Source organism: Phodopus roborovskii, unplaced genomic scaffold (assembly GCF_943737965.1).
Source record: "Phodopus roborovskii unplaced genomic scaffold, PHOROB, whole genome shotgun sequence".
Taxonomy (NCBI): domain Eukaryota; kingdom Metazoa; phylum Chordata; class Mammalia; order Rodentia; family Cricetidae; genus Phodopus; species Phodopus roborovskii.
In genome coordinates this window covers 4,618,510-4,632,629 of record NW_026125543.1, presented here as the reverse complement: position 1 = coordinate 4,632,629, position 14,120 = coordinate 4,618,510, and the positions used below count along the sequence as shown (strand labels likewise).

General features: G+C 43.3%; 1 protein-coding gene across 1 annotated transcript in view; it reads left to right on the top strand.

Moving 5' to 3' along the window:
- The first annotated feature begins 1,062 nt into the window (after nt 1–1,062).
- The window catches only part of Mindy4b (MINDY family member 4B), a 31,236-nt gene continuing 18,178 nt past the window's right edge, over nt 1,063–14,120 (top strand). The window contains exons 1-5 of the mRNA XM_051177037.1: nt 1,063–1,211; nt 1,442–1,475; nt 3,292–3,459; nt 11,392–11,511; nt 12,199–12,290. Of these exons, the coding sequence (XP_051032994.1) occupies nt 1,105–1,211; nt 1,442–1,475; nt 3,292–3,459; nt 11,392–11,511; nt 12,199–12,290 (521 nt within the window). The 5' untranslated portion in view covers nt 1,063–1,104. The remainder of the gene's footprint in view (nt 1,212–1,441; nt 1,476–3,291; nt 3,460–11,391; nt 11,512–12,198; nt 12,291–14,120) is intronic.

The window sequence follows — 14,120 nt, the reverse complement described above, 5'->3', positions numbered from 1 at the left end:
CACCATTAAAACTGTAAAATTATAAACAGGAAAACACAAAGGCCTTTTATTTTTTGGAATAAAATTTATGGTTAAAGAGGGGTGATAAGAAAGGCTTCATTTATACAGCTTATGGTCACAACAGAACACTAAACCTGGTAGACATTTGCAGGGCATGTGAACATGAAATGGCATCACCCAAAATTGGTTCAAGAAGCAGTGGTGGAGTGCTCCTAAGCCGGACTGGAGAAGACTAAATTTGTCTGTGCATTTGGTGCTTTGTTAAGCCTCAAGGTCTTTGCAATAATGCAAGTCACCAATCCTCTCAGGCCTGATTACTTTGGTTACAATAAATCTAAGTGACCTTTTTGCATGCCTAGGATTTTATGGAATTGATGTCTAGAAATGTCTACAGAGAGATGATCTACAGATGTTCAATTTTAACACTCAGTAGTCAGAAGAGGGAATAAAACTTTTGCTGGTAACAAATCCTTTGTCTTTGCATCATCACCCAAACTGGAGTGAAAAATCTGCATAGTCATAGCTACTAATATGTTTTATTATGCCAATTATTGTAAGTACATTGCATTCATCCAACAGGGAGAGATCAGACTTTTAGGTTTCTCCTTGAAACAAATCACACCAGCCATTCTGCATTTGAGCCAGAATTCTGTCCACTTAATTCTACACCGGATATCTGTTTGTTAGCCAATGTTGTCCTTGGGCTGTACAAACATTTCCTTATGTGATCATGATGGCTTTCAATCCTAGTGTCAGCATATTTCTGCTGCACAAACCCTTTCCAGGAGATACCCTAGCACATGGAACAATCACATTACACCGGCATAGTATCTCATCAATTACATTATCTTGAATGAATTGATGCAGGTAATTGAAATCCTTTTGTTTATAAATCTATCTTGGATTAAACATTCATGGCACCTTCACAGTGGACAAAAATACAAAAACGTACTCCACCTCTAATGAAAGTTTAATGGGATCTGCTCAGAGCAGCAACTGTGTGGACTGAGCTCTGGGCTGTGTTCCAGATGCCTCTCTTCTCCACAGTCAGGCTGTTTTCCCCATCTGAACAGCCTCCTTATTCGAAGCCTTTGCTTTATCTAAATGGATACAGAGATCTCAGTCCAGGAACGAAGTCCTCTAGAGCTGGATTTAAATGAAATTACTGGGAAAATTTTATTTCTTGATAAATGGAGGGGAATCTTCAGGTAAGAATCGTAGGTAAGAAGTCGTTGTCTCGCTTCTCCAAACCAGGGATTCTAGGTGTTTAAGTCATCAACTATGCTTGCTGCATGATAAGTTTCCATTATAGACTTTAAAATGCTTCCTGCACATCTGTTTGTTGACAGACACTCCCTCCCTAGCAAGGCAGGGTCTGGGGAGCTGTGAGGATGTGAGGTTTGAGTGGACTGAGTAATTTACCTGATGTTTTCTCTTTCACTTATAGGTTGGGAACCAATAACACAAATCCTCAGGTAATTACTTTCTCAAAGCCAATGTATTGTTTCTCTAGTTTTGTCTTCAAACAATCACATTAAACAGCATGATTTGCATTTACTCAATGCACATAATGTCACTCAGGCACTGCATTTAACTTGGAAAAGGGAGAAAGGTAGAAAGACCATGGGAGACTTTTTTTTCATATAGTCCTCTCTCTTCTTCTTTTTCTTTTTGGTTTGTTTGTTTGTTTGTTTGTTTGTTTGTTTGTTTGAGACAGGGTTTCTCTGTGTAGCTTTGGAGCCTGTGCTGGAACTCACTTTGTGGGCCAGGCTGACCTGGAACTCACAAGAGATCTATCTGCCTGCCTCTGCCTCTGCCTCTGCCTCTGCCTCTGCCGAGTGCTGGGGTTAAAGGTGTCCCCATCACCACCTGGCCTCTCCCAACTTTTAAGAGATATTCTTCATCAGTAAGCACACCATATTGCTATTATTTTATAAAGGGTGATATTAGAATAGGAAGTTCCAACACTTGTAAAAATAAAGCTACCTTGTGACAACCGAGTGTGGTCATGTCCCTAATGAAAAGTAGCTTTAAAAATAATTGTCTTTATTGGCTTCTGAAAAGTTGCTTTCCCTTGCTGTTTTTAAATAAGGAAAATAAACTTATATTTAGGTATTGAAAGGGCATTTTCCAGTTTCTCGTGCAATGTAAAATGAAAGACGTTTGTAATCTGTATAGTCTTTTTTAAAAAAGGAGAAAGGTTTTGACCTTTCTCAGGGTATGCTTCAGTCTCTGAACCAGCACAGCACAAACCCTTAAGATGATTTTTCCTGGCACTAATATATGTAGTCAATTGAACTGTCAATATTTTAAGGACATGGCAAAGCACTTTCCTTCTTGGGAGTAACTTGTGAGCAAAAACCTTATTTTTCCTCCCTAAAGCCCCCTTAGCCACAGAGTACTTTAGAATCAGGGAGATAATGTCTCTACTTTAGTTCTGGAAATATTAAATTTTCATAGTTACCACTTGGGAGATAGGGCACTCAGAAGATAAGACAGTTTCTGAAAGGAAGGAGTAAATAAATGTCACATTGCGGTTTTACACAGGAGGGGTAAGCCCACTGGTATGAATGTGATGATTTTCCATTCGAGTAACAAAATCCATCTCAGCCCATCAGTGTCTGTGATTCAGACGCTGTGTTCGTGAGATAAGAAAGCATTCTCACCTCTAGGAGTACAGAAACACCGAGAAGACAGAGCCGTTCGTGGTCACTCAGGAAGCTGTTTTCCAAGCACTGATATAGGAAAGAACAAATCGAGTGTTGATGTTGATGAACACAGAAATTCCACAAGCATCAGTCAAGAAACGTAAAAATAGATATTTTTTAAAAGCTAGGGATGAGTGTTTTAAGTATCACAGTCTTAGGATGGGGAATAAGAATCAGAAAGAATTAAAGGGGTGGGGCGGGGGTTGGGGAGGTAACCCAACTCTTTGATTATTTGGTTAACAAGATGACAAGATAACCTGTCCTGGACTGGTGACTCATTCAAGACTTACAAAATGCTGTCATCCCAAAACAAGATGTGTTGACGTTTGCATTCTTCCCTAAACATAATTTCATGTCAAGGTCTTGATAGCATTAATTATGTTTCCATGGTTACAGTTCGCCTTCACAGTCCCACAAAACACAGGAAAAATCCCTTTGACACAGACATTGGAACTTTTCAGCCCTTTCCCACTGTTTATCATGGTTGTAGACATCTTTAAAAGTGAGACAACTGAACACCTGAAGACTTAAAGCTAGCTCTTCACTAGCGGTTTGCTTTACTTGCTGGTGTCATTTCATACAGGATCCTGATGACAGCCACATACCTGCTGAGGAAACTGGAGACAAACCAGGAATGCTTTGGCCCAAAGGACAGGGACAGTTGCCCTCCAATAGTTTTTGTTCTGTCCCCAGACTCTCCACCATCTCTTCAAAACTGAATGGTTTTCCCATCTCCCCATCCATGGCCACAGTAAGTATTGCTTGTTAATTAAACATGAAATGAAACGCGATCTTCCCCCAGTCAACAACACTGGGGAATTGGATCTCCTGTGGTGTGAGGGACTACTGAAGATGAGACCACAGATTGCTATTATTGGTAAAGGAATATATAATTAAAATGACTTAAAATTTATGGTAGTTGTTGAGGACAGTGGCGGTGACGGTCTTTTCCTCACAGACTCTACGTCTCCTTATGTCCTTAATCTGATAGCTAGCAAGAGTTTTAGCATACACTAGGGCAGGCCCTCTAAGTGACAGGTGGATGAGAGCTACAAATGTGTAAAAAGGACAGGTGGGAGAGACAGAAAAGTTTGTGGGGTCTGGTCTTAGAATACAGCAATGATCTCAGAAAGAAACAGTTTCAGACCAGGCATGATGGCACACATCTCTAAATCCAGCACTCGGGAGGCAAAGGCAGGGGGAATCTCTGGGATTCTGAGGCCAGCCTGGTCTACATAGTGAGTTCAGGACAGCCAGAGCTATTGAATTCAAGTCTTGGTCCTTGTAAGAGTGAGAGTTTGGATGGAAGCCTAGCCAGAGGAGAAAAATAGAGTCACTCTATAGGGCCAAACAAGCCAGGGCTGGAGGCAAGGTCCTCACAAGAGTCAGAAGGAGCTTGCACCATGGTCAAAAGATACAACTGAAAGTTGGTAAGTGAGGTGAGGTTAAGCCAGGAAAAAGTATAAGCTAGGGTGAGTGTTCTCTCTGATTAGGTTGTCTAATAGGGTCCTCTAAATCTTAATAACATTTGGGCCTCCAAGACAATGTCCCATACTCTCCCCATCCTCCAAATGTCCATGCCACATTCTAGAACCTCAAGGGTTAAAGATTAGTGTTAGCAGAAGCACTTCCTTCAAAGACATGTGCACCTGGGCAGTTGCAAAGACAATCAAACACAACCTAAGCATCTTGGCAAAGACCAACAGCATTTGTTGTGTGGTCAAACCCACCACATACGTGAAGCTGTAGCTTGTGCACACTACCAGGGCCTACCTGAGAAGAATGAGCAGGGACTGTAATCTCTTCTGGAAAGAAGAACTGCCATCTAAAATCTCCATTGGGTTTCCTGGGCACCAAGGCTGAATGCACTTTCTCATAGGCAGATCCACCCTCCTCACACCCTTTCCCCTCTCCTTGGCTCATAGAAGAACAGGCAGACAGCGGAGCTTTCATAAGATCCAAGACGCTCAACTTCATTGACGCCTGAAATGGAGTCTCAACTTGTGCCTAACATTTCCAGTTAGCTGTTCTCTTTCTAAGTAATGAACAGCAGTGAGTAATCCTGGGAGTCCTGTAGCCTCTGAGGTTATGAAGCCCACACTGTGATAGAGTTGAGAAGTCACAGCAAATACACCCATTCATGTCTCATCCAGCACCTAAAATGTTCCAAAGCCCAAAACATTTTTGAGCACTGACATGATGAGAGGAAAATTGCACACCTGACATCATGTTGGGGGGAGGGTGGCAGATACAGTAAATGTCATATCAACTATCCCTGTGCAATGGGCTCAAGGGTTATATAAAGTGTAACTAGCTTTATATTCTTAATTGAGCCCCGTTCCCAAGGTATCCTAACACACACACACACACACACACACACACACACACACATTCATGCACACCTGAGTGTACACACATAATACTCCAAAATTTGAAACCCATGACATCCCAAGCATTCTAGATGAAGGCCACTCAGCTTGTCTATGCATTTTATTTGATAAGATAAAGACAATGTTCTTGACATCTATAAGAAATGTCTATGTGGATTATCATTTTAAAATGTACCTGTCTGAAAAACAGACCACCTTTTTTATGTGAAAAAGAGAGAAAACCGTGACTCTATATTGGTATTTGACTGTAAATAAAGAGCTAAATTCTGAGGCTTCCTAGGCCACAAGGGGGTGGGGGACAAGGAGACAAATGGGAGGGATCCTTTTTTTCACAGTACACATTTTGTACTCTGGCTTTTGAGCCACACAATGTACTGTCTATTTTTAAAACACACACACAAATTTTAAAAATAAAAACAGCACTCACAGATGTTTGGAAGCTGTGTGTTGGGGAGGCAGAGAGCACAGCTCTGAAAGCTCCTCCCACTAGCAAACACAACAGAGGCCAGGGGAGCTCCCCGCCCCCTTCCCCAGGGCAGTTCTTTCCCTTTGGAAAAGGCTGTAAAACAAAAGCTTCCGACCAGCGTAGTGGAAACCGAGTTGATGGAGTGTTAAGGAAGTCCCAGAAGTGGAGAGAATTGATTTTTCTTTAAAAAATGAATTTGGATTTATTCCCAGTACGTGGCCCAGATGCTAGTGTGCCCTCTGAATAAGGGCAGCATTCATTAAACACACCTTGGGACTGCACTGCACAACCTTGGGATTCTGAATGCGCCTGGTCCAGGGAGGAGTCTTGGAAGCCTGACCAGTTCTAATCAGCATTTCGGGAGTGCAGCCGCCTGGCAAATTATCAGAGACTCTTGAGTCAAAACACTCACTGAATGTCTTTTGTGTGGCTGCAGCATGATGCACGATGCTTCCTGACAGGGCACAGGCTGTCTCTTGGCTAGGAATTCCCCCCCCCCCCAGGAAATGGGGGCTGGGTGCAGCAACCTGCCCACCGGATCTAGCCTCGCTTCTCCTCTTTCTCGCTTTTTCTTGCCTTTTGTCTCAGAGTTTTTGATTTTGTTTTGTTTTTTGTTTTTCCTTCCTGACTTGGCGGATGGAAAGAGTTGACAGCCCCTGATGAAACAAAAAGAGTCATGATCGCTGGGCTCTTACCCAGTCCTGTCCCCATCCTCTTCCACTTCCAGACCCTTCTCCCACACCCAGCTTGGAACATGTTTTGGTGACCTCTTATTGGCAACCAATAAACAAACCCCTGATATAGGTGCAAACCTTCCCACAAATCTCCAGCATGTGATGAACAATGGGCGCTGCTAGGGTGATAGCAGGTATGTTTGTTGGTGCACCAGCATGAGGTCTGGTTCATAAGGAGCTCTTGGTTTTTTCCCTCTGTGAATCCCTCTGAGACATCTTAGAACCCATTAGTGAATCTTCTATGAACAGTCCATCATGTTTCTGCCTGTGAACCTCAACTGTAGGGTTATAAGTGAGTCACCCCTATCAATAGGGAAACCTTTACTCTGGCCTCTGCTGGGATTGAGCAATGGGGATCCCTAAGATGAGACTGGTGAGAGGGAAAGAAGAAAGTCGAGCAAGGTGAGAATGCTCCTTTTCCTTGCTCAAACCCCCACTGCCTCCCATCTCGAGGTCATAAATGATGACTCCCACTCTTGTGTTATGGGTAGCCCACCAGAAATGACACAACTTATAGCCAACTAAATGTCTTGTTCTAGCCAGCTGGGCCCATACCCAGGTATTCAGAGATCTAGTTAGGTGTGATCCCGAGTGTCCAGAGTGTCCACATCCTGGCATCTTGCTTTGCGGCTGCAGAAATGGAGTAGGAGTTTTTGCAGAGGCAAGCAGTTTAGCAGAAGCTGAGTTAGCTTGAACATCCAGACCTTAGATTCCTGGAACAGAGTGGGTACTTTTCCATGGGATTCTCCAGCAAGGAGATCAGATTCTAGTTAAACTTGAAATGGCCTCAGCAAGAATACAAGAGGGAGAAATTGTTGCACTTTCTTGCCCTGTCACAATTGCTTGCCCTGAGACCGCATTCAAGTACAAACCACTGTGGTGACCCCCCCCCAACACCCAAATGTTTGTAAATAGTCTTGTATTTGTGACAAAGTCATCTCCCTCCTGGCTGCATGCTCCACACTACAGATGATTGTGACAATGACAGTGATCATCATTCACACAAAGTGCCACACATACACATCCAAACAGGTGAGACTATGGATTGACTGACCCAATACCCAGTTTAGAGATTGGATATTCGGAGAACGACTGAGCACCTGTTTGAATATATATGTTACAAGTACGAGAAAACTAGCAAATGAAAATAGAAACATTATGAACTGCCCTACTGTGTGGAGTCATAATAACCATTGCCATCATCTTTTACAGCCACTTGTATCTAGTTCCCAGGCAGCACAACATATAAATATCCTTAAGTGTGTGCCAGATTAATTTTATTATAAATTAAATCTGATATGAAAATGAACATTATGCAAGTAAGATAGGTTATCTTGCCACACTGGCTGGGGCAGGGGGTGGGGTGGGGGAAGACTCCAACTTCCTGTCCTGAGTACCCCAGAGGTGCAAGTGGAAGGTGAAGATAAGTTGAGGGTGGCAGATAGCAACTGCAACAGGAAATCTGGCTGGAACCAGAGTCAGTTTTAAATCGAATGTGACTCTTGAGCCTTCTTAGTCTTAATCTTTCAAATGCATTCCTCCCTTCTTCTTGCCAGTTTCCCATCTGTGTTGGGACTTTCTTCCACGCTGCATAGACAATTATACACTGGCAGGCAGTGTTTTCATGTGGATGGTGACATTCTGCATTCACTCAGCACTCATGGTTCCCAAAGCCCCTTTCCATTCCTCTCCTTCAACAACTGGCTTGCTATGGGAGGGATTTCAGTGTGGAAATAAGATGTCTCCATGGTCAATGAGGCCAGAGTCAGTTGGAGCTTCCCAGTCCTGAGGTTGGAACTGTTAATCCCACAGATTTGATGAGAAAGACCACTGACTCAAATCGTGGCCAAATTATTTAAAGCAAACTATTAGTCAAAGCAAGCTTTTCTGATTCTTAAACACATGCTGTCTGTCTCTAAAAGTGGGGTTCAAGAGATCAGAATTGGACATGGATGAGATAAGGGTTTTTATAGCTCAGGAGTAAGGGGTTTCCAAATGGGTTATTTGACAGGAAAATAAGCAGGGGTCACAGAACATAAACAGAACATAAGCATAATAAGTTGATCATAACAACCCCCTGAAACAAAGACATGGTTGCAAGGTAGTCATAACAAAATATTTGTGACAAACTGGTCATAAAAATGGGTGGTCATAACAGGGCAGTCTTAAAACAGGTGGTCATAATAACCTTTTGAAACAAAGGCATGCTTGCAATTCTGGGAACAGGCAATACAGAACCATTTGTAGTTAAGGTTAAGGTGGGGCATAACCCAATCCCTGAGAAACAGAGCTTTAATCATTAACAGGAATGAGTCTAGTTTGTCTTTACTATAAGATGCCTTACAAGCTTAAGATGGAGGCAGGGTTATCAAAGTCTTTTTTCTGGGTTATTCAAACTGTGTGTAGAGGAAACACCTCTCATGGGTTTGTGATGCTTCTGCTGCACACACAGTGGACCAGTGGCCCCTTTGCCACAGTCTGTACCTTGTCTTGTACCTCCAAGAGCAGCTACTGGGCATGCTGGCTGCTTTCCCTTGCCATGCCCTTGCCCTGAGAACTGACTCAGGGAGTTTTTCTTTAAGACTCTTCTTGGCCTTGGCTCCCAAGGAAAAGCACACATGTCTAGTCCTTATGAAGACAGTCTTTTCTTGAAGGTGGGAACAGAGGTGGACAGAAATTAATGTCAGCTATGAAACCTGCCCCTGGGCTGGATGGTCAAGAGCATGGCAGATTTGTGCTTCTTCTAGTTCTCCATCTGCAAACCCAAGGGATCTGCTAGGAAAAAGGGACCTTGGCCCTGGACCAGCTGGACTCTGGAGCCAGTTAGTTCATATTCTGCAACTGGCTCCAAACACCTCAGTAAAAGATTTAAAGCCCTCTGGGATCAGGCCACAGGTTCTTTCCATTCTCAGTGTTTCTGCCACCCTTTGCCCCTCCTGTCTTCTCATCCCTCCATCCCAGGGTACCTTTGACATAAGCTTATCTTCCTCTCTCTGAGTGTGGGTGAGTGCCTCTGCTCCTAGGGATGTGGCATTAAATAACATACTACAGAGCTGTTATCTTGGAGGAAGTTATCGCCTTCCCCTCTCTGGCAGGCCATGGGATAGACTCTGTCAAGGACAGTACACAGACACTCCTCTCTGAAACCGCTCACCTCTCTAATGATGAAGAGCCAAGTCACAGTAGCAGACTCCAGCTGTAATCCTTAACACTGTTCAACCTCCATTTTATTCCTCTGGTGACATGTGACAAGAGATTTTGCTTTTCACTAGAGAAAGTGGTAAAAGTGTCCTTTTACAACAAGCCTTTGCTAAATTACAAAAGCAACCTAATCTGATGAAAATATTAATTGAGCAGTGAGTTGCACACAAAAAGAAAACAGAAAGATGGAGCGTATAGAATGAAAGTGGAGGACAGAACAGAGGGATAGGTGCAACCTCATTGTTTCCACTAGCTTGGTGATGGCAAGTACCACCTCCCTTCTCTGCCACCAGCTCCTAAATCTAGATAAAAGGAAGAGTCTAAGTGTCTTAGTTTCTTATATTAAGTTTGTCTGATAGCATCAGACATCATGACAGAGCAAAACAGCCAGGAAGCATGGATTGTGAGTTAAAAAAAAAAAAAAAAAAAAAAAAAGACTGACAGATGCAACTCAAGAAGAGTTTATTTCCACTCATAAGGAAGCACATGATCATGTAGAAATGAAAACACCAGGGGCTGGAAGCAGCTGGTCATAACCTGCCCCAAGCTGGGAGGCAGAAACTGAATGCTTGCAGTCAGCTCCTCCTCTTTATACAGTCCAGGATCCCAGCCACTTTTAGTGGGTGTTTTTGCCTCAGTTAACACAATCGATCAATTCCTCACAGGCTTGCCTCCCAGGTATTTACAGATCCTGCCAAGTAAAAGTACCTACTCCCACAATTAAAGTAATATAGTGATTGTAACTTGCTCCAAACTTAGTCCCATGCGTGGAAGACATAAAATTCTCAACACATGTGTTTACCAGCCTAATTCAAATCCAGTCTCTGCCTCAAAGCCTTTTTGAGTAATTCAACTTCAATGTTCTTTCCTCCCTCTTTTATTCATGGCACTTTACAATCCTATAGGATGTCACACATTGCTGCCTGTACACAGTTTCGGGGCATTAGATTTCTAACATAGCTAAATCGCATGCCATAGTAAGTATATGCTGTGACTGTTAAGTTTTTTAATATGAATGGTGAGGTAGTTAATTTTCATAATCAATATGACTCAATTTAGAACCACCTAAGAGACTGAGGTAGATGAAATATGCCTGTAGGGCTTTCTTGGAGGAATTACTGTGATGAAAGAGCTTTCCTGAATGTGAATGGCCCTTTCTCATATGCTGAAGGCCCTGACAGTGTAAGAGAGGAAAAATATCGAAGCTCCAACATTCCCACACACACTTCCTTGATGTTCTGCTCTGCCATGTCTTTCCACACAAATGTGGGATTAAACAGATAAACAGATAGGATTAAATCTTCTGGACCCATGAGATAGTGTGTCATAGTGATGGCAAAGCCATCACTTTTCTTCAGGGGTTCAATTTAATAGCAACTTTTTTATTTTTTTCTGGAAAGTCCCTCACAGACCTCAGTGTACTATAAAGTATCCGGGAAAACATCCAAGACCTCTTGGTGAACGTGGTTGAAATCACTTACTATTGTACTAAGCACAGGAATATGGGGTCCTATCTGTTCCATCTCCTTCACCGGATCAAGAGTGAACATCTCAGTAATGGGAGAAATAGACATTATAGAGTCAGATAATGGGACAAGAAGCACAGGAACAGAGCAGCAGCCTGTGTTGAAACACACAATAGAGCTGGCTAAAGAGGAAATGAGACACAGACACAACCAGACACGTTAAAATTCCCAGGACAGTGCTCTAAGAAAACCTGATGTGACAGTTCCGCCCAGGTCTTTTTACAGTGAAAGCTGGAACTGAAGTCCAAGGCGAATCTGAACATAGATGAGAAGACTGGATGGCTTCACCAGGAGGGTTGTGTCCAGGTGAAATTTACCTTTGGCTGAATCATTTACGTCACTGTTCTTTTTATCCCCCCTTTTCAGATGTTGCGAAGAATTCTCTTTGGAAACACTGTCCATGTCCTGGGCAGTGACTGGAAGAAGGCACACTTCAAGTTTCATGGTCCCTTCTCTGATCTGGCTTTTGCTTTGCAAGTAGAAAAGGTGACAGCTGGCTCAGTCATTTCCAGTTCTTAATCCCATCTTGCTGGTCTAAACCTCTTTATGGATGCAAGTGTCATTATAATCAAATGTAGAAATGAATGCACAACTATGAACAATAAAAGGCTCTTTAATGTTACCAAATATTGTTCAGGTTCTAACCAAGTCCACATCTCTTCATTCTTCCAACCCTTCTCAGTTCTCATTGTGCTGCTTCTCTCCAAATTTCAGGACCTCAGAATGATTCACAAGGCAGAAAGAAATCCAGAAAACCTTTCTGGCTTGTTTGAAATATCAGGAGTTCATTTCAAAAGTCACTAATCACACCTAAATTTCAGGAGCTAACCAACTAGTTTCTTGCCTCCATCTGATATAAAAGCATGGTATGAAGCAAGGCACAGTGATGGCAAGAAGGAGAGGACCTTGGTCCCCAGGCATCATGCTGAAGGCACCACAGAGACCTAGTCACTGCAGACGCTAGCTTAGTGATGCCATCCAGCCATAGCCATAGCCATAGCCCACAGAGAAGGAGTAGGACCCTTTGCTAAGCTCCAAGGGATAGCACAAAAGGGAGGATATAGAGAAGTACAAACAAGGACAGTATAGAGTTCCAAGGTTTACTTCTTGTAATGCTGTCCCTGGGGTTCCAGCTCCAGCCTTCCATCTCACTGTTCGTTTAACCCACTTTAGGGAGGTGTCCGGAGCATTCAGATGGCGGTACAAGGTTCCATCATCAAATACTTACTGTTTTCTAGAGAGGAAAAAGACTGCAACCTTCACAGGTAAGAGGACTGTGGTTAGCACATAAAAGGTGGCCTACTGACCTAGCATCTTCTTCACATGCTAAACAGTCACAATGAAAGTCTCAGGTTGCATCAGGAAGGATGCCTGTCCTTTAAGACAGAAATGGCTCGGGTTCTCCCAGAGAAGCTTGGTTAACCAGGGGAGGACGCTCCTGAAGTCACATTCAGTGTTCACCTACAGAATAAGCCTGACAGCCTGACAGGTTCCATGTTCTACTGCAGACCACATGAGATGGGAAGGCCCAACATAATGCCCCTACAGAGACTGGAGCAGCAAGGAAGAAGCTGACAGATGAAGGAGTCATCTTCCTACTTCACCTGCTGACATGGAACACTGTTTTGTACTTGCCTTTTGCTACAGAATCAGCTCAAACTTAGAAACTAACAAACCTCTCTAATGACCCCCATGTTAGATATTAAAGGATTAAAAATCAGAAAGAGGCATCTGTCCTCCAGAAAGATAAGCTATTGCCCAAAACAGGAGCTCAAAGTACAATGCATTCTAAAATCAGGAATAGCCATGTCCAGTAGGAGCAGGGTCCAGAGTGTAAGTTCTTTATGCAAAGGATTTATTAAGGGGATGTCCTCAGGAGGCCTCTATAAGAGAGTAAGGAAGCAGGACCAGGAGGGAGAAACACCTAAGGAGGGGGTGGTCCCCAGACAGCTCAGTGAGATGCGAGGCATAGTTAGGGGACGCACACTGCTCTTCAGTCTGCCCCCCTACAGCTGAGAGACAGGGCTATCACACTTCCCACCCCAGCCAGTCATAGGCAAGGGCACTCTAGGGAGAAAGTACATCACTTGGTCATTACTGGGCAAAGTGATTCCAAGCCATTAGAAAAGCTGGAAAGTCGGAATCCCAAGGAGCAGGACCCAAAGTAGATGGGGAACACACCCATCATGTGAGAGTACAAGAGATTTGAGCTAAAACACACACCATTTACTACATAAGCACATACCTAGCAGTTGGCCTGGGATAAAACATGTAGCCTTCCTGAACCTTCCCCATCACAAGTTCCCTCTCCTCCCTGTAAGCACATTGTCTTTCTGTCATTCTGTCTGTGCAAGCTTTGCAGTTATTCTGTCCCATCAAAGAGCTAGACAAACAATAAAAATAACTGCTAATCTCTGTCAGTATTTCTCTGTGAACCACATGTTAAGATTTGGGGGGAAAATCAACATAAAGGAGGTTGTTCCCACTTCCCAGGGAAGTTGAAGGTCCTCTGAGGCATGATAATAAAGACCAAACTCAGGACTCAGATGGCCCAAATGACTCATCCTCTTCATCTCACTCCCTCATTTCTAAAATGGGAACAAATCTGGTATTGCCATAGAACACTTTCATGGATTAAATAAAGTAAAAAGTGCAAAGTACCTATCAAAGTGAGCGATGGCCAAGGGTGAGCTGATGTGACCAGGTGGAAGGGAGGTTGCAGAAACAGAAGGTGCATGTGCTTTAGGGAAAGACATAGGAATGGAATGTACAGGGGGTCCTTGGGGTTCCATGTGGGAAGAGGTTTTTCAAAGCGAACATGTGGGAGGTGAAACTGCAAGGAGTATTTGGGATTGGACTTGAAAAATGACTACATTAGTTGGCAACACATTCAAGGTGACCCGTTTTGGCGTTCAGAGACAGTCATCAGGGGAACACATAGGATGAGACAGGCTGGTGCTATTGAGAGGATTAATGCACAGTTATAGTCCAAGCAGAAAGATCAGACTATCCTTCAACACCCTCATATTGCAGACTGAGCTGGGAGCCAGTAGGCTGCCCACCCCCATACACAGAAAAGGACAAAGACATCAGAG